Genomic DNA, 24787 nt, shown 5'->3' with positions numbered 1-24787 from the left:
TTAATAGCTTTAACTGAGAAAAAGTCAATTAGAGCAGATAAAACTGATTACCGTAGCTATTTATCTGCATGCTGTTCAGCTGGTTAGCAAGTTGTGCTGCAGGTGCAGTTGATGCAGTATTTGGGTAGGCTGGTTGCAATTGATGACTGTAGGGAGGATAGGAAGGTCCCGTATTGCTTGGAGGTGGAGGGCCTTGAAACCTAAACGGAAAAATTAGTGCAGTTATGCAAAAAATTACATCATCCAATCATAATAAAGTCTTATACCTTCTCAAGGGTGGTGCTGAAACAACTAGGAAAAACTTATGAGGGTTTGCTCACATTCTGCTCAGAAAATATATACTTGAAAAATACTTAAAATAGTCATGAAGACAGAGAAAATGGATGAGTTTAAAAAAAAAAAAAAGACAGTACATGCTTGCCTGCGTACTTGGCAGAAACAAAGAAGAGTGAGCATGTCATGACAAAGAGAGTGGTGAGAACTATATGAAAGCCAGAAGATTAAGAAACACAAGCTTCTAAACATGTCGCATCACTCCTTTCCATGCTTATTGAGAACACAGGAAGACTCCCTGCTGGGTATGGGTGAAGAAGAATAGGAGAAAAATCTGTGAAGACAGGAAAATGAAGTGAGAAACTGTTAAGGAGTTCCCTGTAGAAGAGGAAAAAAAGAAGATGGAGGCAGGGAAAAAGCACTTTGTGATTATCAGATACGGAAAAACATGAATGAAAGAAAATCAACTAAAGAAAAGAAAGAAGTAACACATGTGGCTCATGAAGATATTTTCTAACAAACTATTTCAATCTGGCAAAGCAAGATCTCTGGCTATCTCCCGAAGAAGATCTGCAGTGACTCTCCTATGACCATTGCTAAAATGAAGGAGGAGTCTAGCTGTATCAAAAGAAATAAAATTAACTTTCCTTGAAATTCTGTTATGGAAATTTTCTAGCATAAAATAGCAACTGTCAGTAATTTGGGAATAACAAGATCAGCTAAAAGGCAGCAGATGGGCAGCTGTCAAGGCAATGACTGGAACCTAGGAAAGAGAATCCATATTTTGCTAGGTTGGTCATGACAACTCTGTTTACTTTGCTTTTACATCTACAGGACAACCACTTCTTCCTATACACTGATACACTGTCTTTCACAACTGATACCCAGTCTTTTTGGGTCCTCCTTTACATGGTGATAACACACAGGTAACAAAATGGCTTCTCTATTTTGATGCCTAATAAAACATATACATGACTCTATTTGAACACAAATTACTGCACAACAACTAAAAAGCACAGAAGCAGATTAAGACTTCAACCAGCCGAAACAAGAATGCTGTTAAACAGCGTCAAGTCCACAAACTAATTTCACACTCCTTAGAGGTGAGCAAAATAATCAGCATTTGACAGAACTAAATAAAAAAGCTAATTATATTTACTCTTTATAAGCACCAGCAATAAAGCCACTGTGTAATAAAGTGGCCATCCTCTCATACAATCTTTTTGCCAGGATTTTTTTTTTTTTACAGCTTCCAACTGTCCCTATTTTCTCCCTTCCCCATACCTGCCTCCTTCACTTCTTCCTGTTTGCTCTGGAGGCAGGACAACAGCACTTCAAATAAACTCTTCATAGTCAATCTCAGACCTAGTCAAAAGAGCAGCAGTCATCCACCTGAGCAAGTACAACAAAACTGTGTTATAAAATGTCTTTAAAATGCCCTGTGGAGCCTTGGCCGTGATCCCACAACAATGAAGCAAAGACACCTTGACAAGGCATGGGGCAGACCTACAGATGTGCAGATGTGCATCAGCTTTTGCTCAAAGCTCGCTGGCAACTATTAATTTGCAAGTAGCAACTTCTTGGTACATCACCACAACGGATAATTAAGACATCAGAAAGTGAACGAAAAAAAGTGCAACTGCTCTATCAAACAGCACTTAATACCTTACTGCTGCTTTGAAGCCATGAGTCTAAGATCAAGAAGAAAGAATAATTAAAAAAAACCCAAACAATGCATGATAAAGACCTGACTTGCCCTAAAATAGAACTTAAAGAGATTTCAGATCACACTGCATGAATCTGGCAGTCTACCGCCACAGGGAATCAAACTAAGAGATCCAGTTCAGAACTGGAATCAGTCAGAACTGCTGAAGATAAAAGGGATGCCATACTTAAACATCAGTGAAGCAGTCAAAGAGAAGTAACAGAGGTCAAATATCTTAGATCCCACATGTTAATTCTTGAAAGTCACCTATGTGGCTGTTGCCTGGATGTACTGGGCCCATTTTGGAAGCTGGTCTGGCTGAACTGATGTGTACCAGGTGGTGGAGGCCCAACAGGAGCCGAAGATCCAAAGGGCACGGTTGACTTCGACACACCTGCAAAAGAAGTACTTCTATGTAAGAAGCCTGTAAGAAAGCACAAGATCAGCAAGAAATACAAGTGTACAGCCCTGCTCTAGAGATAAGAATACCGGCTGTAGGTGGCCCTGCTTGAGCAGGAGGCTTGAACCAGATGAGCTCCAGAGGTGCCTTCCAACCTCAGTCATTCTGTGATTCCATAAGAAAGGACAGATTTCTGGTCAGCTAAAGAAGTAGATATGAAAAAGAACAGATAGTAAAAAGGAAGAAAATAGTAGTTGGTAACTTTCCAGAAAAAAATAGGGACAGTCAGAGAGAAGCAAAACCAAACCGACAAGACACTGCAATTCAATTTGGGATACTGGTAATACATTGTCATCCCGTTATCTTTACAGGTAGAAGCAAGAGGTCCCTTTGCTTTCAGAGAGAAGGTCAGAAATAAAACTTGCAACAACGTTTTAAAAAAGTCTCCATATGCAGAACCTATAAGCCTAGGTTGAAAAGGGCTCTTTATTCAGATCTAGAACAGTGACTGTGAAGAGACTATAATTTATGTAAACAGTAGTGTTGAATAAACAGCTCTTCGATCTGTACTTCTTCAACTATTTTCCTTTAAATTATTCTAACATCAAAAATCTGTTTGGTACCAAAACAGGTATTTTTCCCAAGTATTCTAATACCAGAACCAGTCCTATCCTCTGACTGTAATCAGCATCAGATTAAGGCAATATAACTCCTGCTGTCTTTACTAAGAATTTTTAGAGAAATTCTAGAATATTATTTTTTTTCTGTCTTCATGATAACACAGAAATCCAGGACACCACAACATATCTTAAAAACCTAAAAAAACCTGGATACTTTGTTCTGTTATTACCCTACTCCACCAGCTCAAATACTAAATTTACTGTAGCTTATAATAATATGAATGTTATTAAAATTTTTAATGAACGCCTTAGAGACTACTTCAGATATCTTTACTAGTTTAAATAATTTTCCACTGTGATATCAGCAGAATATTGAGATAGCTTCCTGACTCCCTGTTTTGGCTCTGTATATTGGCAGACTTACAGAGGGAAGAGGAAACCTTACTTTTCGGATATTTTCCACAGCTCAAATTCACTAGTCTAGCACGCCCACCTTGACTTTACAGAATCAGACAAACATGACTTACAAAAAAATGGGCTTAAATTTTATGCTTTCAAATTTTTTTAACCTTCAGTCACCATATACTTATATATTATAGTTCTCAAAAGATCTGAAATCACGTATCAGTAAGTTAAAATTCCTGAAAAGCAAAAGGGAAACAAAGAAAGCCATGATTATCTATTGGATGTCAATTACATTATCTGTAGTATGATTATGCTGGTAGAAATAAAGCAAATATTCCCTTTGTCTGTCATTTGCTAGTACCCCAGGTGCCCTTCGTTATAGAAGGTAATTGTCTCCAGAGTGGTTAGAGAGCAGATGGGCTCTACTCACCATGCATTATCCAAACGGACCACCTAATAAGCAAGCTGAAGTAGGAAAACACCAGTTCATACTCATAGGTAAGTTTGTGTGCAAGAACTCAGTAGACAGAAGTCCTATTGCAAAGAATCCATCCCACTTCTGAGAGCATGCTAGCCACTTGCAGAAGTCAAGAAACATTCCTCTGTCCCCAGAAACTATCCATTTTGTATTCATCTGTATTAGGTATGACTCATCATACAGCATTAAGCATTGGTGCTTATTGCTTCTGGGACAATGGAATTCACCCACAAAGGTCAGATACTCACTAATGCACATCTTGCATCAAAATCTGAGCATCAACAGTAACACAGACAAATCTAGTGCATGATCCTGTTGCAGTAAGCAGTGTAAAACCGAGCATTTTGTGCTGACAAGTGAGAGAGAGATGTAAAATGACTTGACAGAAAAGTAGACTCTGAAAAGACATTTTAAGTCAAATTCCTACCTGGCTGAGGTGCTGAGAATGAGGAGTCCCCATAATGCCCATAATGAGGTGAAGAATTAGGTGGTCCAAAGCCTGCAGAAAACCCTCCTATTCCTGGCTGGGATTGGGAATACGGAGGAGCTGCAACATAACCTTGTTGACTCATGATAGCAATATTCTCATTCCAAGTATCAGGTCCTTTTTAGGAATCTGCAAAAGAGAAAGTTACACCTGTGTTTTAAAAGGCCAGGAGCTGCATTCCCCAAAAAGACAACAGATACATTTGAGGGAAAAAAAGGAAGGGCAGAGTGACTAGAGTATGAAAATCCTCCAGAAAATCCTTCTCCTGTCCTAGCACACCTTTTTTCAGAGGAGGTATTGAACATGGCACCAGCTTCCCATCAAACCTTCTACCTCAGCCCCATTCCAAGCAAGTGAGGGAAGATTCTTTGCTTTTGATACTGACGAAACAGAGAATGAAGGCAGGAGAGAGAGATCCCATTGCCTGCTGTCTTCTGCCTTGCAGACCCAGGTCTGAGCAGCTTTTTGACTACAGGACTCCACAATGCAACGAAATGGAGCACCAGGTATTCCACAAATAAGAAGCTGTTCTCTGAGGACACTACGGCCTCAACAGTACCATACATTGTCCTTGCTGTTACCAGGCATCTTTGTCCTAAGCTTTTCATCTTGATTTTGTTGTCGTTAAAGACAGGAAAAAAAACAAAACAAAACAAACCCCATATTTTGATTAAAAGCAACACCTGCAGTCAGATTTTGCCAAACAGGATAAAAGAAACTTTTAGGAAACTTTCAGGAAAGAGTAGTTGTCTAATTGCCATCATTTTTAGACCTAGTACATCTTTAGAGTTCTGCGTTACTAAACCAGATTAGTGTATTTCATAAGACTGGTTTTCAGATACAGTGCTCTTGCCACCAAGGGATTTGGAAAGTTATTGTTGCAAGGTGTACAATTTGATAGCTGGCTTCCTCTTTTCCCTGTAAGATGGAATTTTTTATTTTGACTTCATATTGAATTTGACAGAAACAGAACACCACTAATCTTCTTGATGCCCAAATAAAATCTATTTAAGGAAATTATGAGGATCCAAAGCCTGAATGACCACTTACTATGTCGCAAGTACATAGCTCAAACATTCTCAGAGAACTAAAGATACATGATATTAACTAGCATTTTAAATGTTAAGTGTTCCTTTGAAACAGCTTTCCCAACTACCCATACTTCACATCCTTAGGCTTGAACCATGGAGTCATCTTTGAGTAGGCAAAGAGGATGAGAGTAAAGCAGGAACTGTGCCCCAGAAGCAAAAGGCACCTCAAATTACACACAGCTCCAAGAACACAACAAATGTGTGCACTGGCACATGTCAGAAGAGAAAAGCTATCCCTATCAGAAAATCCATCTCTAGACTTCGCACATTAAACATACACTTCTGAAAAAAAAACCCAACAGTTTTGGTAATCTTCCACATCAGACAAGAAATGGCTCAGAGCTGGGTACAGCCCTCCTCACACGTTGCCTGTGCAATCTTATGAACCACAATCCTCAACATAGCTGATCATTCCTCCCTTGCAGTATGACAATGCTTCCGATAGGTAATCTTAGGAAACTGTCCTTTATTTCTTAGTTAACAAGGTAAACATGAGGAGAAGAAAAAAATATGTTTAATGAGAGAGGCTTTGTGCTGCCAGCTGTACTTTCTTCCCTCCCCCACAAGAAAAGATGTGGCAGCGTGAGCTCTCGCTGCTGCAAAAACCAATAAGTCAGCACTAAATCACCCACACGCTGGCACAGACACATCTATATTTTTATTTACATATAAAGGAAGAGATTTGCACTTTGAGGCAGCTGCAATAGCTGACACCTTCAGCTGCGACGGCATCCAGGGGAAACTACTTCCTCCCCAACTCGATCGCTCACACACAAAACCACCCTTGCCACGTCAAACTTCCCACAGGCAGTGCAAACACACAGAGGCTGTGCTCAAGAGAGACAGGAACTCTACCCAGAAGCACAATAACACAAGTTTATCAAACACTGCTCCAGATTCTATTTAACACTGAGCACATTTAATCCCTTCTCAAGGTACGTGTATATTCTAGGATGAAAAAAGTCTGGAAGCAAGCCCCAAAATGTCAATATAGAGATTGATCACTTAAGTTTTTAATGATCAGGTTCCACCAAGAGACATACATATCCACTATGGAAATTGCATGAGGAAGATCAGTGATCTGCTAACTCCAGACCTTCCCCTGGGTTTCTTCACTACCAGTGTCATTACATAGAAGAACATACAAACCTTTCTCTCCCTATTTCTGTGAATCTGAGTTTACCTTACCCACCATGGCCTAAGAAACAACGCTAACACCAGCACTTCTCCACAATTTAATTTACTGCTATTACAGAATAGGTTGTCAGACCTTCTTCCCAGAGGATCACTGTACCTCTGCAAAGTTCTACTGCAGTAATCATAGAAACATAAGGTTAGAAAAGACATCTAGAGATCATCAGCTCCGACCGTACCTGTCTACTACTAAATCATTACCCCAAGCACCTCATCTACCCACCTTTTAAACGCCCCCAGGGATGTGGGCTCACCTTCTATGGGGATGCACAACTCCACTACACTCATGTATAAGGAGGATAACAGAATCAAAAATGAATCAAAACCACAGGGACATGTTCAGGGCTCACAGAAGGAGAACTATTAACTGTATTTCTTCAGAGACAGTGACCACCATCTGGAGAGAGGGGCTGTCCCTGCAACCTCAACCCCAAATAACCTTTGAAGTGCATACACACACCCTTATAAACAGAAAGGAATAGAGCTAATTACGTTTTTTCCCTATAAAAACAACATTTTTAACAACCTATGGAAGCATAAGCTTAACTACAGTCCAATTCAGTGCAAAAGCTGCCAATCGCTAACATTTCTCTCCTCACAAACCAAGCTTTTCCAGTCAGGGTAAGGCAGCAACAGGTCTCGCTGCTGGGCCCCTGCTCCCCGCCTGGAGCAAGGCTGCCGGCCCTACCTGAGGGCTGCAGCTCCCTCACCCGCCTCCTCCTCCTTCTCCTGCCGGAGCTGCCACAGCTCGGAACCGCTGGAGTTGCCGGTACTGCCACAACCGGAGCCGCTGGTGCAGACGGCGGTGGTGCCGCCCGAGCTGCCGCCCCGCTACCTGCCGGCCCGCGCTTCCCCCGGCACTGCCACGTCTGAGCCGCGCCCGGCGCACGCGCAGCGCCCGCCTCAGCCCCGCGGCAATGGGGGGCGGGAGCGGCGGCCGCCAGGGAGAAGCGGGAGCCGTGCGGGCAGAGACCCGTGTACGCCGCCCGTGAATCCTCTTTTCTTTCTGCATTAGCCGTGCAATTCTTATTAAACCATAGAAATGCCCTAAAAATAGGATACTTTTTCCCATATGGGCTTGAAAAACACTTTTTTTTTTTTTTTTTTAGCCGTGGCTATATACGTAAAATTATTGCACCTGAATATCTAGAGGAAAATATGATACGGGTCATAGAATCGGTAAGGCTGGAAAAGATCTTTAAGCTCATCCAGCCCCACCCTCAGCCCAACCCCACCGTGCCTGCTAAACCCTGTCCCAAAGTGCCACATCTACAGGTTTTCTGAACGCCTCCAGGGATGGAGGCTCCCCCTCTGCCCTGGGCAGCCTCTGCCAGGGCTTCATCACTCTTTCTGCAAAGAAACTTTTCCTAATATCCAATCTAAACCTCCCTTGGCACCACTTGAAGTCGTTTCCTCTCCTCCTATCGCTTGTTACTTGGCAGAAGAGACCAGCACCCACCTCACTACAAGCTCCTTTTAGGCAGCTGTAGAGAGCAGTAAGATTGCCCCTCAGTCTCCTCCAAGCTGAACAGCCCTGGTTCCCTCAGCTGCTCCTCAAAAGACTGGCAGTTCTTTACTCATTTCCATCTCCTGGTTTTAGTTACTGTTCAAATGCATTTAAAATCAATACCTTGGTTACAGGCTAGAATCAATGTTTTCCCAATTAACAAAGTAGAAACATTGGAATAAGGTGAGAAAGATGCAGTGGTAAAGCCACAGTTCTTCCCAGTCAAAAAGCAAATATACATTGTGGTGTTAAGAAGATAAAAAGGATTAGAAACAAGAAAAAAGTCATCACTCAAAGACAACTTCGTAACTCATCTGTGTCTGGAATTCAAGGCTTCATAGGCTTTCTTATCCTTTGAGTGTTTGTTCTACAGCATTAATAAAGCTTCTGAAAGTAGTGAACAGTTTTACACAGCGCTAAATCTCAGTAATACCTGCCTCAGACTGTCCAAAACATATATTACTATACAAAATAATTATGAAAAAAAACCCAGAGCCTGTGAAAGAGAGGTCAAAGTGTAGGTACAGAGGGGCACCCTTCACACGAAAGACTTGCAAGAAGCCTCAGCAAGCAACACAAAGTGGGCAAGAACAAGTCTCGACCTGTCTTCATTCTTGCTATCCAATGCTACATTTACCACTCAATAATATAACCTGGGTTTCTGCATGTTATTGGAGCTGATACTGTTGGGTATGTCTGCGAAAATCTAAAACCTTCAAAGTCTCTCACAACTCGCTAATCAGAATGGAAAATTTAGTCCAGGAGGTGACACACATCAGTTAAACTGGATGTGGGTTTGCTGCAGAGTATCAGTGACTGTTTCATAAGCAGGATGCAAACCAATGCCTTCAGTCATTGCTGTGCTGTGGTTACACCCTTTACCCCTGTCTTTTTTTTTGCTGTTTATATGGATACATACAGTTAGTCGCAGTTACGCAAAATACTTCTGACATACCATGCCACTGAAGAAAATAACAGCTTTAAGTTTGGACATTCCCCATTTTGTTGTGCAGACAGGCGGGTCGCCATCACCCCAGTGCTGTTGTGTCTAGCTCATTGCTATTAACAGTAAACAGCTGTGGATAATTCAGCACTGCAGAACCATGCACTTACTTGGCCACTGAATACTATCAGATTTCTCCTCCCTGAAATCAGCTCTAGTGAAACTGAAAGAGGAGATCAGCAAAAGATAGCAAGGAGAAGCTATGGCATTGCCAGTTCTTCCTTTGTTTCAGGCCTGTGCTGGAAATAGATCAAGACGTCTCTTTTTTTGAGGATGCAGCTTTGCTTCCATTGTTGTTTAGCTTGGAACAGTGAAATGGAAGGCAGAATGTCATGATGTGGATGTTTTCAAGCTACAAATAGTATTTATCTACAGTTTCCACCTATAACATTAAAAGTAATTTAAGGTTTTCAATTTCAGAAATGTGGAAACACCATTAAAGATTTAAGTGCATTCTTGGTCTGGAAAGTAATTTAATAAAAAGAGATTGTTAAACTGTTGTGACTTCATTTTAATTAAATCATTTTAACTAAACTGTATCATAAAATCTGAGAATCAGACTGGTTTCTTCTCTATCATCATCAATAATGAAAATCTTGTAGGTTAAATTACCATTCTTAACAATCAGTTTATCCTGAAGTTGTACCTATGCAATGCTGCTGAAAACTAATGTGATCTCATGTATTTCAGACCTAATTTGGAGTTAGTACTGGTGAAGTAAATAGAAGAATTTCTTTAAGTGTAAATGCTTATTTTCACCTATATTAAAAAATAGCAAATCTCCTGCCTCTAAAATCTCATTTTTGAAATTCTCACTAATTTTTTTTCTGTTAGTTCTGCGACAAAAAAACCCACACAATCGTCCATCAGCTTGGGGAGATTATTGGATACAGAACCAATCCAGGCTCTGTAGCAAGCTAACGTAAATCTTTCAGATATCAATATTATCTTTAAAATTATTCTAATAATTTGGGATTGATCCATTACCTGCAGCTACTACTGGAGTTCTATAAAGGCCCCTCACAATCAAACTGTTAAGAACTCCATGTCTCTATCTTATGGCACATTGCATTAAGATAATGTGTGATTCCGGGAAACCTAAATCCTAACCTAACCTTTTCAATTACAGGATGTCCTTAAAATATGGCGTTAGCACAAGCTGCCAGGGAGAATCAGAACACAATGATGTGTTTGAGCTACAGGCATGTATTTTTCACGATGATTGCTATATGACAAGTTTTGTAGAAATTAACATTGATTGTGTTAACACACAGCTGTAACAAGGCAAACATCTCCAGTTCAGTGCTATATGAATTTTTTTTTTAATCAAAATAAACCATTTTCTGGGGCATGATATGGGCAATATCACGTATGTTCTTTAAAGAAAAAACTATTTCATCACAAAGAACAGTTCATAAAACTCCAAACTACGTTTTAAAAGCCTTTTTTTTGTTGTGCTTTTCTCCTTTTGATTTCATTTGTATATCTTGCAGACAAAGCAACAGGTTTGCTTTTGCACAGTCTAAAAAGGTCCTAAAAGCTGTTTACATAAAAATGTTACTTTTTTTCCTGTCTTGCTTACAGATAATTACTAAAGTCTTTAATGTTTTGTCTACAGTATAGTTAAGGTCTATGGGAAACAGTTTACAGTTTAGTGTATAGCACTTTCCAAGCAAACCATAAATTAATATTTACAAAGTTTGTATTTGTTTTTTAAAAAAAGGAAAGACTTTGGTAAAAAAGAAGTAATCAGATTTTGAAGAGAGTAAGTGTTTCTGTAAAAAAATAATGTGACTGTGAGTTCAGATTAAAAAATGCTACATGAAGAGAAAGGAAACATGTTTCAGGAAACAGAACATTACTGTAAGAAGAAAAACATCAGTGTTGTGACAGTTGCATCTCATATAGAAAGCTAAGCACAACAGAAGAATAAATCAGGGTACAACAGAAGTGAATACTGATATTTTGATTAAACAATCTCAGTGGCAATCAGAAAATATTATTTGAATACACCTTTTAAACACTGCCCTACATAAAATGAAATTGCAGAGAGTGAAGGGTCTTCAGAATATTAGTCTAATAGAGCTGCTGTTATGCAGGGAAAATAATACAGTCATGTTAAAATTCTAAGCATAGTCATTGCTACAGATATTTTCTCTTAAGTACCTAGTGTTCATAGACACTTCCTACAGTGACTGTCTATTATCACCTCATCCTGTTTCAGCTCAGCAATGAAGCCATAATAAAGGAAGAATTTCTTTATTAAATTATTAAAGCCTTATGGGCTTTTCCTTTCTTTGCAAGACCAGACACTAATTGAGCAGGCAGTGAGTCAGAAAAAAACAAAATCGGGCCTGGCCACTCAGAGGGGCAGTCGGGGATCACTGAACACACAGGTCATCTAAGCGAGTCTCCCTTTTCCCTCTGGCTAAGTACTGACCTCCACAGTGATGGTAAAGGCTGTTCTGCCTCTCCGGCTGCTTTCAGTGTGCCATACACAAAGAGGTCCTAACACCTTATGCTCATTAAAGTTCCCAAAATATTTTTAGGCAAGAAGGAGTGTAAATCTAATTCCAATTCATAATAGTCTCTCTGTCTGAATTCTCTGCAAATTCATTTAGATCAAATATTACTCTCTAGTCCCTGCTGAGAACTGGGTGATTTTGTTACACTTGTACAGTTGCTGGTAGCTTTTGAACAGCTGCTTTGTTCCATCCTCAAAATGGCCACATTTTGTTACGCCTTGCAGAGGAGAGGAAGGACTGGGAGTGCATGACTCTTTCCCTGCCCCAAACCATTTAAATATCACTGCCAACTGGCAAGTCCGCAATACAGACCTTTTTGTCTTCATGGTCCCTAACACCCCCAAACAGAGGACAAAAATCAAATGCCACAGAGGGCATTCATTATCTACCTTGGGGAGTGCTAGTAAAGTTTACTACCATATTTACAAAACAAAACATTGTATTTAGAGAAGAAAAACATTATGCAAGTGAAAGACTATTTAATGCTATTATTTGGCTAGGCGAGACTCTGGGTCTTGTGAAAAGAGCACTTACCTTAAGGTCAAGGTCCTGATTTCTCCTCAGGTTGCTCTCTTATTAGCCAAAACTACTTTCTTTCCCTAAAAGTCAGTAAAACAGAAATGATTATAAAATGCTTTGTGGTCTACATGTGGTTAGTGCTATGCAAGTCACACCTGACAAAAGTGAATGTGCTTCAGAAAACTGACTGTAGCTGCTTTCTTTAAAAAAATGCTTTCTGGCTAATTCAAGCCTCTGGATTTTTCAGTATCTGCAAACTGTGAGGCTCCTCTGCTTGCTCTCACTGATTGTTGCTATTTTGGTTTTCTAATGAAATCAAAATTCTGGCAACTGGATCTGGAACAGTTACAGGAGATAGATACAGTGTTCTGAGAAAACTGCTGTGATGTTCCAGTTGGGGAATTTTGATTATCTTTTTTTAATTAATTTAGTACCCTTGAAGGTGCATGAGAGTGGAGGACTGCACAACCAGTTCTTAAAGAGAAAACCCAAGTCTTGATTACCCTGCTGTCGCTGCTACATAACAAACTGTAACTTAAAAAAAGATGAGAACTTCTTATTGTAATCTGATGAATAATGTATGATATATAAAGCACCATGGATAAAGATTAAGCCATCAGTCTGAGAAAGGACAGCAGAGTTATACGATCCCTTCCATGTTTGCTAGCTGAATGTATGGAATTTCTCGAACTTAGATATATTTCACTTTTACATTCAAAAGCATCCAAAGTAGCTTTACTTTCGTTGGCATTCATTTTACATTTTCTGCTCATGTATAAAATTTCTGATGTGTTAGTAGAGTCTTGCTATAGAAGAGTGCTCAAATAACCTTATGATCATTAAAAAAAGAAGTAACTGTTTGTGTTAACTCTTTGTAGCAAACTAGCTATTTGATTGATTTAATCAGTTTTCTCATTGGAAGACCAGGAATGAGTTAGTGTGCTTTTTCCATTTGTCTAGTTGTATTCCAGCCAGTGCTAGTGATCATTCAACACACTGTGAGTATAGCCCTGCTGTTAGACGTCATATTTGTTCCATATAATTGATCATCTTCTGCAGCTCACATGGTATTATTTCCTTCCTCTGATCAGTTGATATCACAAGCAGATAAGTTGGCTTCTATTTGTTAGTACTGACAGATACTTATAACTGTTGAATGAATCTGTTGCATAAGAAAAACAGCTCTTCAAGATCACTCTGAAATTACTTCAGATGCAAATATGTTTATGCTATTTACACCCACATTCCCTGTTCTTTTGCTTTACATCAACATTAATGCAGAAGTAAAAAAAAATCATCTTCCCGAGCATGGAAAAATAAACAGATTATCACCAAAAGCTGAGGCCTGTACAGAGGACAGAGGGAGCTGAAGAGTCTGGAAACTAGTTCCTGGCAAGAAGATGCAGCGCAACGGGTAAGGATGTAGGACCAGCAGGAGTTAAACATCAAGGTTGTTTGGGAGGGCAGACCTCTCTAATATAATCTGTTCCATTTGGAAAGGAATTAGTTATCAAAGTGGCAAGCTTGAATTCTTATTCCATATATATATATAGCCAGAAATGAAGATATCTGGATTGCTTTTCAATCTATGCAGTTACCTGCATGGGGGGTAAGCTTTCATGCAGGGAGACCCTTGTTGTATTGTCATTATTTTCACTGTTTCTCTGATTAAAATGTCCAGACAGACCCATCCAGATGCAAAGAGCATGCAAGGAGCAATGCTGTTAGCATTATGCAGAAGTAACCTGATCCCGTAGCAAATTTTTATGCACTATCCTTTTGCTAGATGCTGTGGCTCGAACCACCAACAGACTGGCCAACACTGAACCCATGCTGTATTTTAACTCAATTGCTCCTCTTCTTCTCCCGGCCTTGATTTCAGTACTAATAAATTCAATCTTATGAGCCTTTCACATGACAAAAAAATACCTGCTTTAAACTACAGGGCAAAAAAAGTTGATATTTATGCTGGACTGCAGCCACGCATGTAGTCACTCATTGAGCTCTTTTAAAGCACCAAGCATTGAGCTCTTTAAAAGCACTCTAAAAGCACCAAGTCAAAGGGAGTTAATCACTTTTATGCTGGCTACCAGGAAACAAAATTTAAAAGATGAAATTTGATGCAGGTGAGCATTCATCAGACTAATGTTAAATCTTCAAGATCTCTTCAACCTTTAATTCAACATTATACCATCTTTTCAGGATTTAGACTAATTGGGCCTATTTCATAGCTCAGCTATGATTACAATCTGTTTTCTAACTGAATATTATATGGTTACTCTTGATGCATTTCACTGTAGAACACTGGAAGAGAGTTTAGCATGGTATATTTGTTTAGCCTAATACAGAGGCAAGAAATGTTTGCACTGCATTCTTAAACTAAGAAGAGGAGTGATCATAAAAGTTGTCTAAGACACAGACAGATAAAAGGTGTTGTGTTGCTTAACCACCTTTAAATGACAATTCAAAGAGCAAGGTAAAGAACATAGAACACCTACTTACCTACATGTTCCATTCAAGGCTCAAAAGCTTCTTCACAGAAGATAAATTTTGATTCTTGTAGGCTCTGTTAAGAAGAATGGGTTGCAGCTTTTCCCTGCCAAAACCAGAAAGAAAATACCACATAAATCATTTTCTTTTTAGTTTAGCATCATTTAGCAGAATTTTCCCAACTACTGAAGCCAAAAATGTAGTCATCTCATCTACTGGGAATCAAAATGAAATGGAATTAGACACCAGAGAACCTCCTCAAGTCCCAAAATATAATTAGTTCTTGCTTGTTAAATAACAGTGATGAGTAAAACCAGCAGTGGAATGACACCTGGAAACAGGAATTCTATCCCAAACCATTACTTCAACATTAACAAATCCCAGGTATGTATTCCAGTGTCATGAGCATTTTCTCCACGATCAAAACTCTTGCAGCGAACGTGTTTTACTTTTCCTGAAAACAAAATCTCGTGGAGCCTTTGTAGATATTTTGCATATTGATTCTTGGATACATTCTGAAATCCTTACCTTTCCATATCTTACTGACCCCTTTCCTAAGACCCCTTGGGTGCTTTGAGACTCCTGTACTTCCAAATGTCCTGGCCCATACACAGGAGTGAAAGAAAGGAAGGAAGCTCCTGTTGTGTGCAGCTGGGCTGTAGCGGGGCCACTTTTGCAGACCTGGAATCTCAAAAACCTTCTAGATAGTTTTTGAGAGGCCGGGGGGCTGTGGTAGGAACAGATAGGGCAAACACCAAAGAAACATCAGAGTTTTCTTCTCCAGACTCTTGGCTCCTTGCTGAAGTTTTCCATACATTTTTACTCACTGTACTTAATCATGATAGGTCTTTGGCTACAGAGGGCCTCTGATTTCTCACCACCTACACATACGCCTAGAGAGCAGATCTTCATTCATCTACATCCTGATGTGGTGAATTGTAGAGTTACAGGGAAACTCTGCATGATTTTCTATTTATTGCGTTATCAATCAGTAATATTCAAAGATATCAACTTTGTTTCTGTGTTTTGGAGGAAAGCAGCTTCTTTTGCCTGTTTTTTTTCCACAGCAGACCCTCAAGCTGTAATGATAAAGTGATTACAAGCATCTAGGACAATACCCACTACCATAAGTGCTGAGAAATACCCTCCTGGTAGTGGCATAGCAAACTTCACATTTTCAGCTGACTTACATTGTCTTCTTAATGAGCAGTATATAAATGCTAGGAGTGTGACCTAACAAACACACCTGGCAAACAACAATGCCTGTTATTAACTGCATATGCTATCAGCTCAGAACTCACAGAGAGATAAATTCATAACAAAAGGCATGATTGTGACTATGCTAAGTCTGCCATTAAATGGAACAGAGTTCTTACTCCTCTGCATGCACTACCTGCATTAATAAACTCTTGCTTGTGTCTAGAGTTGCTATTACTCATCCTACTAAAACCATGACAAAACAAAGAGGTAGGGCAAAATAAACAGACAAAAGTTTGACTTTTCCTCAGCATCTAAGACTTTGTTAACCTTAGCTGAGCTGGTAGGGAGGTGAGGTAATTTGTTTCCGGCAGAGAGCAACAGTGAATTACTTTCCGCTTTAAAGAAAGTTTGGTTGAGGGCAGTCCTGCATTGTCTTTACACGTGGCAGAATGCAGACATACAGTTTTTCAGAACATGATAGGATTTCCACGTGAAGAATTATCTCAGGTTCTAAAACATGATTGGATTTATGTTTCTGAGAAAATAATTTCTTGCACAAGCCAAAGTCAGTATATTTCTCTGCTTCTCCCACTACACTTCATATGCCAGTCTTGAAGTTGAGGAAAAAACCTCAAAGCAGGACTAGTTCTAAAATTCCAGCACATAACACAGTCCCTAGCCTAATAATCCACATTAGGGCTCAAAATTTGAAGCCTTTACTTCTACTGGTGAGGAACTGCTTATGCCTCTTAGGAGCGTGGGCAGAGCTTTCCTGTCTGGCCTTAGAGGTAGCTAATAAAGATCTATAACTTATATTTTTAATTTCTTCTTTCTTCACTAAGAATGTGGTATTACTGAGTTTTACTACGTTTACCGCTCCAGGGCTGTACTTTCAGTCAGCAAACCCTCTTTAGCTGGCAGTGCAGTTCCTCATGCAATCAAAACGTCTGGATTCTATTAATTTCTCCTGTAGGACAAGAGAAATTTGATGGGAAAAATAAAGAGCAAACCACTTTAATGAATGTTAGTTGGAGCCGTGCATTTGAACCTCCCATCAACGTATTTCATTAATTTTGTCATTTTATGCGGGTTTTGAAAATTAAATCCTTTCCATGTGGCTCTGTTCCTTGTTCCTTCTAAAGTCAGGAGAACAAAAATTACAGGCAGGAATTAAACAGAAATGTATTTTTCTACTTCTGTAAGGTCTACGGAAAATAATATTTATCTTTGCCTTCAATACTTGCTTTTACCTTACGCAACTACTGAGTTGTACGATGATTCAGGACAGTAACAGATGCTGCATTGCCTTACGTTACCGGCTTGCAGAAGTCACTTTCAAAATTAATCTAATTTGAAGGGATATATTAGAAGAGGCCATTTTCACTTCAATTGGAGGAGACTGTATGCCATGTTTTCTTAAGTGGCATGGCTGTGATTTTATCTTTTGTTTCATTAAACTAGCTATGTATTTACAAGTGGGTTTTCCCCATGTAATTAATAAACAAACAAAAAATCACTGTTGATTTTTTTTCTCCCTCCCCCTGCTGACTCTCCCATTTGGCTAAAATCACATCCTACAATACACTGCACAGTTTATTACATTGTTTACAGATTATACAAAGCTGTTAAAATAGACACTTTTAGGGAACTAGTTTATGTTCATATTATGTGAAAAAAATCAGATAGGAAAAGAAAAAGCGTAAAAGGGAGGAAACCAAACCATGTGGGTTATTACAGCAGTAAAATGCTGCCAATAGATGAGAGATCACGATATCCCCTTTCCCTCTCTTCCTTATTACTAAGGAATGGGTGGAAAGGTTTGAATGTTTAAGGAATTCACAGACCTAGGATAGTATTTTAGGGAACCAGAGGTGAAATACCAGCTTTTATTGCCAAATGTAAGACAAACATACAGCTTATTTCTTGTCACATTTGTAGAATGTCTTCTGAACTCAACTATGGAACTACTTGATTTTAGATAAATCCATTTATAGTAAAACTGTTCAGAATCATAAACAATCATTACAATAAGAAAAGAAAATATATAGACAAGTGACAGCAGATGAGGCAAAAAGGCAAAAAAAATTAAGAAGTAATCACCAAGACCACACAGAGCTTTAAAGGAATTCAAGGCTGAAGGAACTGGCTCTTACTTAAAAGTAACTGTTACCTGAGAACAGTATGTGCCGTGTTTTAACAAAAGTGTTCCAAAAGAGATTCAGAAAACAATAAGCCTGTCAGCCTGATATCTATACAAAGCAAATAGGTGGAAAGTATAATATGGAACAGTGGACATCTGGATAAATATGACGTATCTGGGAAGAGTTAAAAAGGCTTTCATAAAGGAAGTCCTACCTCATGAACGTAAGGCAGGCCTTTGAGGGGATCAAAAAACACGTGGATAAGGGTGATCTGATTGATCTTGGATTTACAAAAGGCTTTCAACAAATTCCTTCACCAAAGGCTTTTAAGAAAACTAAGCAGCCATACCGTAACATGGCTTAGAAGAATAAGGTGATAGACGTTGGGGAAAAAGAACATTAATTCACCTATAAAACAACGAGCTTTGAACTGCCTGTCATCAGAGAAGATGTTAAGATTTTAAAAGGTAGTTCCATGAAAACATCAACCCAGCAGTGTCTGAAAAAGCAAATCAGGTGTTAGCAATTTGGGGGTTAGCAACTGAGAGCAAAATAGATGGTATCATCTTATTGTATAAATCCCAGCTTTGCCCGAAGACTGTGTGGCATTCCAATCCCCATCTCAAAAAGAACTATAGAGGATGCAGAGAAAGGCAACGAGGATAATGAAAGGTATGAGACAGCTTCTCTATTAGGAATTACCAGTTATTCTCTTCTTCCTATAATAAGCTATAAATACTAAAAGTTATGTGGGCTCAAGGGGAAACCACATGGAAAAGTTCATGGAAGAGAAACTCGTAACTCTTACTAAGTACAGAGGAACTGCATCCAGCTGAGGAAGCTTTGAGTGGGAGTCACTGGAGGCCACCTCAGGAAAGCAGTGTGCATTTTCCATATTCTTATTCTTTTCCCCAAGCAATGATTTTCCACCCACTATCAAAGACAACATTTTATGGTAGATGGCCTCACTTTGGTCGAAGTATGACTGACTGTTCTTAATTTATCACAGCTCATCAAGGCTAATGCACTGGATTTTTAGTTTGGCCATTTTTGAAAGCAGATGAGCAGGTGGGGGTTTGACCTGGAAATTTTTTCATACAGATGTCCTCATAGAAGATCAGATTCAAGCCTTCATCTTCAGCTGTATTTGGGCACAGATAGATTCTGGGTAAGTTATGGCATTTGTCATTTGCCGAGTTTATAAAGTTATTTTTTGAACATAAACTTTTTATCAGTTGTTGACTAGAATTAGATCTTTAGGTTTTAGTGAAATGATGGAAATGGTGACAGTGGTTAAATGTTTGCCATTAGCTTTAAATTTTGCAGTGGATTTCAAAAGTTGTCTCAGAGTTATACCATTTATTTATGCTACAGAGACCACAGAGACCAAAATGTCATAAAACCCATGAATGACTCCACTTTTATCATGATGTCCAGTTCCTGACCAGCATTTACAAATCCCAAAGGATGCAGAAAAAGTACAAGATAAGACTAGCATTAAAAAAAGCAAGATATGCTGCAGCCTAAGCACTTAAGAAAGTAATATAAAGCAAATGGGAGCTATTAATGCCCATTCAGTATTATTCGATAGATTAGGACATAGGAAGCTTTGGGTCTCCCCATCATGGGAACAGTTCAGTTACAGACTTCAAATGTTTCTCTTACTGCAGAGCAAGCAACAAATTCTCTCTCGGAAGGCAGAAAGCAGCGATTTATAAAACCTTCTCAACATACTGACTAGAAAAAAAGTTACTTTTCCTATCTTTGTTCTCCTGTCAGAACTGCATTTCTTGCCAGTTCAAGCAGAGTCCTGTATAAGTTTAAATGTACGAGGTTTAAATGTCCTCAAAGCTTTGTCATTATGTTGGGTTATTCTTAGTTTAAAGATTTTTGGGCGAGGATTGTTTTTCTTTTTAAATATTCTATTCTTTCCACAACTTGTTCTGGAGTAATTAGCACTACACGATATATATACAAACTCAGCAGAAAGAAAAGAATTTTTCTTTGAAGAGCAGACAACAGCTGGAGCATCCACAACTTCCCTGGGCAACTTGTGCCAGTGCCTCACCACCCTCATTGTGAAGAATTTCCTCCTTATGTCTAGTCTAAATCTGCCTCTCTCCAAGTTAAAGCGATTCCCCCTCATCCCATCACTACATGCCTTTATAAAAAGTCCCTCTCCAGCTTTCTTGTAGGCCCCATTCAGGTACTGGAAGGTCGCTATAAGGTTTCCTCGGAGCCTTCTCTTCTCAGAAACTAGTCTAGCCATGAAGGATGTTTCTGCCCACCTGCTGCTCACTCTCCTTTAGAACCAGCTTCATTCAAAATGCAGCGTGATCTAAGCCAAGCTAACTAACTTTGGGCTGAGGTGAGTAGGAATGCTGATACTGTCAGTTGTTAACACTGTGTGACAGGGAATATTCATCCCTTGCTGAAGAACAATCACCTCTTAAACCACTTCAACCAGACCTGGAGGAGCTCAGCTGTTTGCATTACCCCTGTCAGCAAGGAAACTGAACTCAGGTCTGGTGAAGCACCAGCAAATTAACTTCACACCAAATCTTTTTTTTTCCATGCTTATAGTAAGGTTCCCCTTTAATGACACAATGCAAATCATCCATTGATAGCATCAGTAGAGAGATCTGATACTTCATGCCACTAATCCTCTTCCCCTCTCTGGTAGGAAGGGCAACAGGCTGCATAAGAACAGGTATTACCAGGGTCCAATAGTAATTTAGTTCAGAGCTAAATAGCAGTTCAAGTTAAACCATACTGAGGTTAAAGAAAACCAGCAAAATAATACCAGGGAAATAATAAAGTTTTTCTGCCTATAGCTTTTTTTAATTATTATTTTTTTTTGCATACCTGCAGTGCTGCAGAAAGCACGTGCGGGGTAGAGATGAATACCATAAACCTATTCAATGTCAGTGTATCAGTTCTTCAGAGGATGTACATGATGTTTCACCCGAGATTCTGCTTCCTTCTTTGTTTGCAGTATGAATGCAAGAAACGAGTATATTAGAGTTTAAAACATAAAGTAAACTCACATACTGAATTGTCACTAGGAAATGTACACTTCTTTTTGCTGTTGTTTTGATTTAGCTGTCACGAGAGCCACATTTAAATACAGCCTTTTCTGCCTCATGGTTGAGTCTCTTTGTGTGCATTTCCTCAACGTTACTTACTTTACTTTGAAGGTGGGCTGAGCGTAGAAATCTGACGAAAGAGTGGGCTGTGCCCTCGATGCGAGGGAGCTCTCACATTCTTCTCAATGACTACATTTGCTTAGTGCAGTACACAGCAGCAGCAACAGTGTGGTGCTCTGGGTCTCCAGCTCTGCCTGGCAGACAAATCTCCAGCTCGCTGAACATCTGCAAGACAAATTTTTCATGTTCTTCTGTAAATGAATGCTGCCTAACCGCACCAGGAAAATGGGCACAGGGGATTATCTCTGCATTGCTATGACTGGAGGGGCGCCTTGGGGCTTTAGATTGCAAGGTGGCAAGGAGCAAAAGCAGCCTTTGCAAATCGCCAAGGTAGGATAAAGAGAGAAAGATGTTATCGGTGTTTTGTGAACAGGAGTGAAGAGAATAATTTGTTTAACTATGTAGTACTCCCAGTGAAATGGGTGGTGTGGATCTTATTGTGATGCTTGTTTGAATTTGCTAACCTGTTTTGCAGAGATTCTACAGGTGCTGATTATGTTTGTTTCAATAAAAAGGAATGAATACTTTTTGGTAGCTTGCAAGTATTGCAAAAATTTAAATGTTAAATGTTTGAAAGTATGAAATGATGGGTGCCTTTTAGCTCCTGTTTGATTCACTGTATGCTTCTGAAATGCACTCGGCATAATGCAAAACTGAATTTCATATTAGGCTATGCTGTTCCAGTCATCTATTTATGATACTTTTTCTACTCTGGGCACAGAATAAATACAGCTTTATCATGAGAAAATGTTCTTACTATTTTAGGAATCCTGGAAAGCATTACACAGAGTTATCTCTGGTTTTGGAAAGTTATCCAGCCTTAGAAGCAGCTTTAATAGATGCCAAACATTCCCTCTTATATTTCACGAGCAACGCTGAAAATTACTGGACCCTTCATAAATTATGTTCATGTATAAAATAAGAGCAAAACAGACAGTAGAAATTCAGAAAATACATAAAAAAAGAAGAACTGGTAACCCCAAGTCGCAAAAATAATAGTTAAAAAGGAGCTTTGTTAAAAATCAGGGCTCACTCCATTGCAACAGCTTCTCCACGGGTGCAACAGTGAAGATTTGTCAGAGTTATTAAGGTTTATGTAACTGTATGGAGGTCTGTTCCGATCTCCTAGACAAGAGGGACAAAGCTCAGAACTCCAAGCTCATCAAAATTCTACGGTTGAAATGATACTGGGACCCATCATCATGCAATTAATTTTGCCTTGTTAAACTGAGGGAGAGACGTTAAACTTGATCTTATTACCATTGAGCATCTTGGTAATACAGTACATCGAGTTTTAAGATTTTGTACTCTGATACAGTATTTTAGATCAGTAGTTTAGCTATTTAAGCTCTCACTTTCTTAAGCTGTCAATATATTTATTAATAATGTAATTTTTAACGTATTGTAATTAAAAGGTAATTTACTGGATCGGTTAGCTTTTTCACAAATAGCAGAAACACTGAGTCAACCTAATTTTATAAAATAAGGTCCTTCTAGTTTCTCTGTCAAGAAAAGAACATCTTTCACTATTATTTTCAATTATTTCAGCTCATAATACTAATCATAGTCATTAATAGAGCTATAACTTATTGAGTGCATGTATCACTTTTCTCATTACTTTTAAGTTTTTTGTTTGGTTTTGTATTTTGAAAAACTTGATAGTGTTTAAACTTTTTTCCTACCGATGGGTAACTGTTGCTTTGCAAGTAAAGCCACTGGTACCGAATGGCAGTGGAATCCTGCCATCTAGTGAAAACTGGGAGCCAGACCTTAAAAAATGGTCAGTAATGGGAAAAGGCAAGTGGCCTTGATTACATAAAACCAAATTAAAAAGCACTGCACTGTAGTTTGAAAAAAAGATTCTGACTGAGCCTTAGTTTTCCTGATAAAAATGGGGTCTAAAACTGTGTTTTTTTCATAGTCACATCCTAGACTGTGGTACTTCAGTCTGGGTTCTATTTTACCACTCAAATTTGGGACCATGGTAACATTTGTATCTTACTCCTAACGCAAAAAATCCACAAGTAAAACAGATCTAAAGCATAAGAGTACATGCGTACCAGCATATAGAGGTGTTATAAGTGTGGTGGATTGGGTGCTTTATGAGTTCCAGATCATTCATTTCTCCACGCATAAGAACTGGTCAGGATCAGTGAGATTTGAAAATTGACGCTCATATCTGGCTGAAAATCTGAAACCGAGAGCTAACAGGCCACAGCTTTCTTTAGGACTTGCTCTCCTCTCCTGGGAGCTGGGCTCTTCCCGGGGCATGCAGATGGGGTCTGCAGGTCAGGTACCAGGTGGAGGCACGGCAAGGTGGGGGGTCTGCGTGCATCAGGCATTCTTTTCAGCTTTTATTCTATTATCTGTGAATACTCAATCTAATAACTCATGAAATAATAAAGAATTACCCAACTAGTGCAAAGTACTTTTCCTGCTGGCTCCGAAATCCAAAGGCTGTGTTTCCTAAACACAATAAAAAATTGTTTTGCTTTGTTTTGGGTTTTTTTCAGTTCACTGTCCAGCTTCTCCACTGGCGCATACTAATGTAGCTCCATGGAAGCAGTGGGTCATTGCCAATTTACAGCAGCCGAGAAGTGTGTATTTCTGGTTTTGGTGGCTCAGCTCGCAGGGGCTGGGAAAGCTGCAGAGGGGCTGCTGGCCTGGCTGCTGACACCTCCTGAGCACAGTATATCCCTGGACTGCTGTGGTGGGAAGCGTGCCCAGGCCCCGGTCATGAGCAGTGCAGTGGGTGCGATACCGATCTAAAGGGGAGAGGGATGTGAAACGGAGGGAAATGAGATAATCCCTGCAAATGTAGCAGGATACAAAAAGCCCAAATTCACGCTTATCTACACTTTTGATAAAAGAAAATTTTTTTAAAGGTAATTAAATAAGTTGCTACAGTTCACTGTCAGAAGCAACTTTTACCAGCTTGTTCTTTGCTTTTTGAAAAAGTATTATTACATTTATAAAACAATATGTAACCCTTCCCCCATTGTTTGTTGCCTAGCTCTTAAAGCATACATGCAAGCAGCATTCCCACTAAAATCAATGGAGTTTTGCTTATAGTATAAAGTATTTTTTTTCCATTATTATGCAAACTGTTAACAGAGAAATAGAGATGAACCTTTTGCCTTCCCAAGACATACCTCGGAAATATCTCAGTAATTTTTCTCACCAACACAAAAAATAGGAAATTTTCAGCAACAAATAATTCCACTGCCATTAAATTAGATCCAGTAATTTGTTAGATGCAAGATTGCAACAAATGAATTCTTTTAAGGTATCACGAAATATGATTTTATTTCTCTGTTTTCAACTCTTATTCAAAATGTAAATTTTGAAAACATTGGATTAATTTTCTGTAAAGACACACAAACCATTTAACACCTCCCCTCCTCCCAGCCCTATGTATCAGCTTACTTTGCTATGTCCAGTAATGATGTAAATAGTTAAGAAAAAGCTATTTTCAGTTAAAAAGAATTTGCATATTCTATATACCGTTCACATATACCATAATGACTTTAAATAATATACATT

The 24787-nt window shown here is 39.1% G+C and overlaps 2 protein-coding genes across 6 annotated transcripts in view; one reads left to right on the top strand and one right to left on the bottom strand.

The window, feature by feature from the left end:
• Positions 1–21361, bottom strand: part of SEC24D (SEC24 homolog D, COPII coat complex component) — a 67055-nt gene extending 45694 nt beyond the window's left edge. For 2 of the 5 annotated variants that reach the window (XM_054066314.1, XM_054066316.1), the window contains exons 1-4: positions 7342–7535; positions 4309–4497; positions 2246–2372; positions 52–200 (exon numbers count right to left, since the gene is read on the bottom strand). In XM_054066314.1, the coding sequence (XP_053922289.1) occupies positions 52–200; positions 2246–2372; positions 4309–4453 (421 nt within the window). In that variant the 5' untranslated portion in view covers positions 4454–4497; positions 7342–7535. Of the gene's footprint in view, positions 1–51; positions 201–429; positions 608–2245; positions 2373–4308; positions 4498–7341; positions 7536–12222; positions 12288–14709; positions 14804–21223 lie in introns of those variants that run through there. The other 3 variants (XM_054066315.1, XM_054066317.1, XM_054066318.1) reach the window with 3 other exon arrangements.
• The window catches only part of SYNPO2 (synaptopodin 2), a 90323-nt gene continuing 86849 nt past the window's right edge, over positions 21314–24787 (top strand). The window contains exon 1 of the mRNA XM_009568239.2: positions 21314–21574. Coding sequence (XP_009566534.2) covers positions 21446–21574 — 129 coding nt within the window. The 5' untranslated portion in view covers positions 21314–21445. The remainder of the gene's footprint in view (positions 21575–24787) is intronic.

The sequence above is a fragment of the Cuculus canorus genome, chromosome 4 (genome assembly GCF_017976375.1).
Source record: "Cuculus canorus isolate bCucCan1 chromosome 4, bCucCan1.pri, whole genome shotgun sequence".
NCBI lineage: Eukaryota > Metazoa > Chordata > Aves > Cuculiformes > Cuculidae > Cuculus > Cuculus canorus.
Note: the sequence above shows the minus strand (reverse complement) of the source record. Positions and strands in the feature narration are given on the sequence as shown.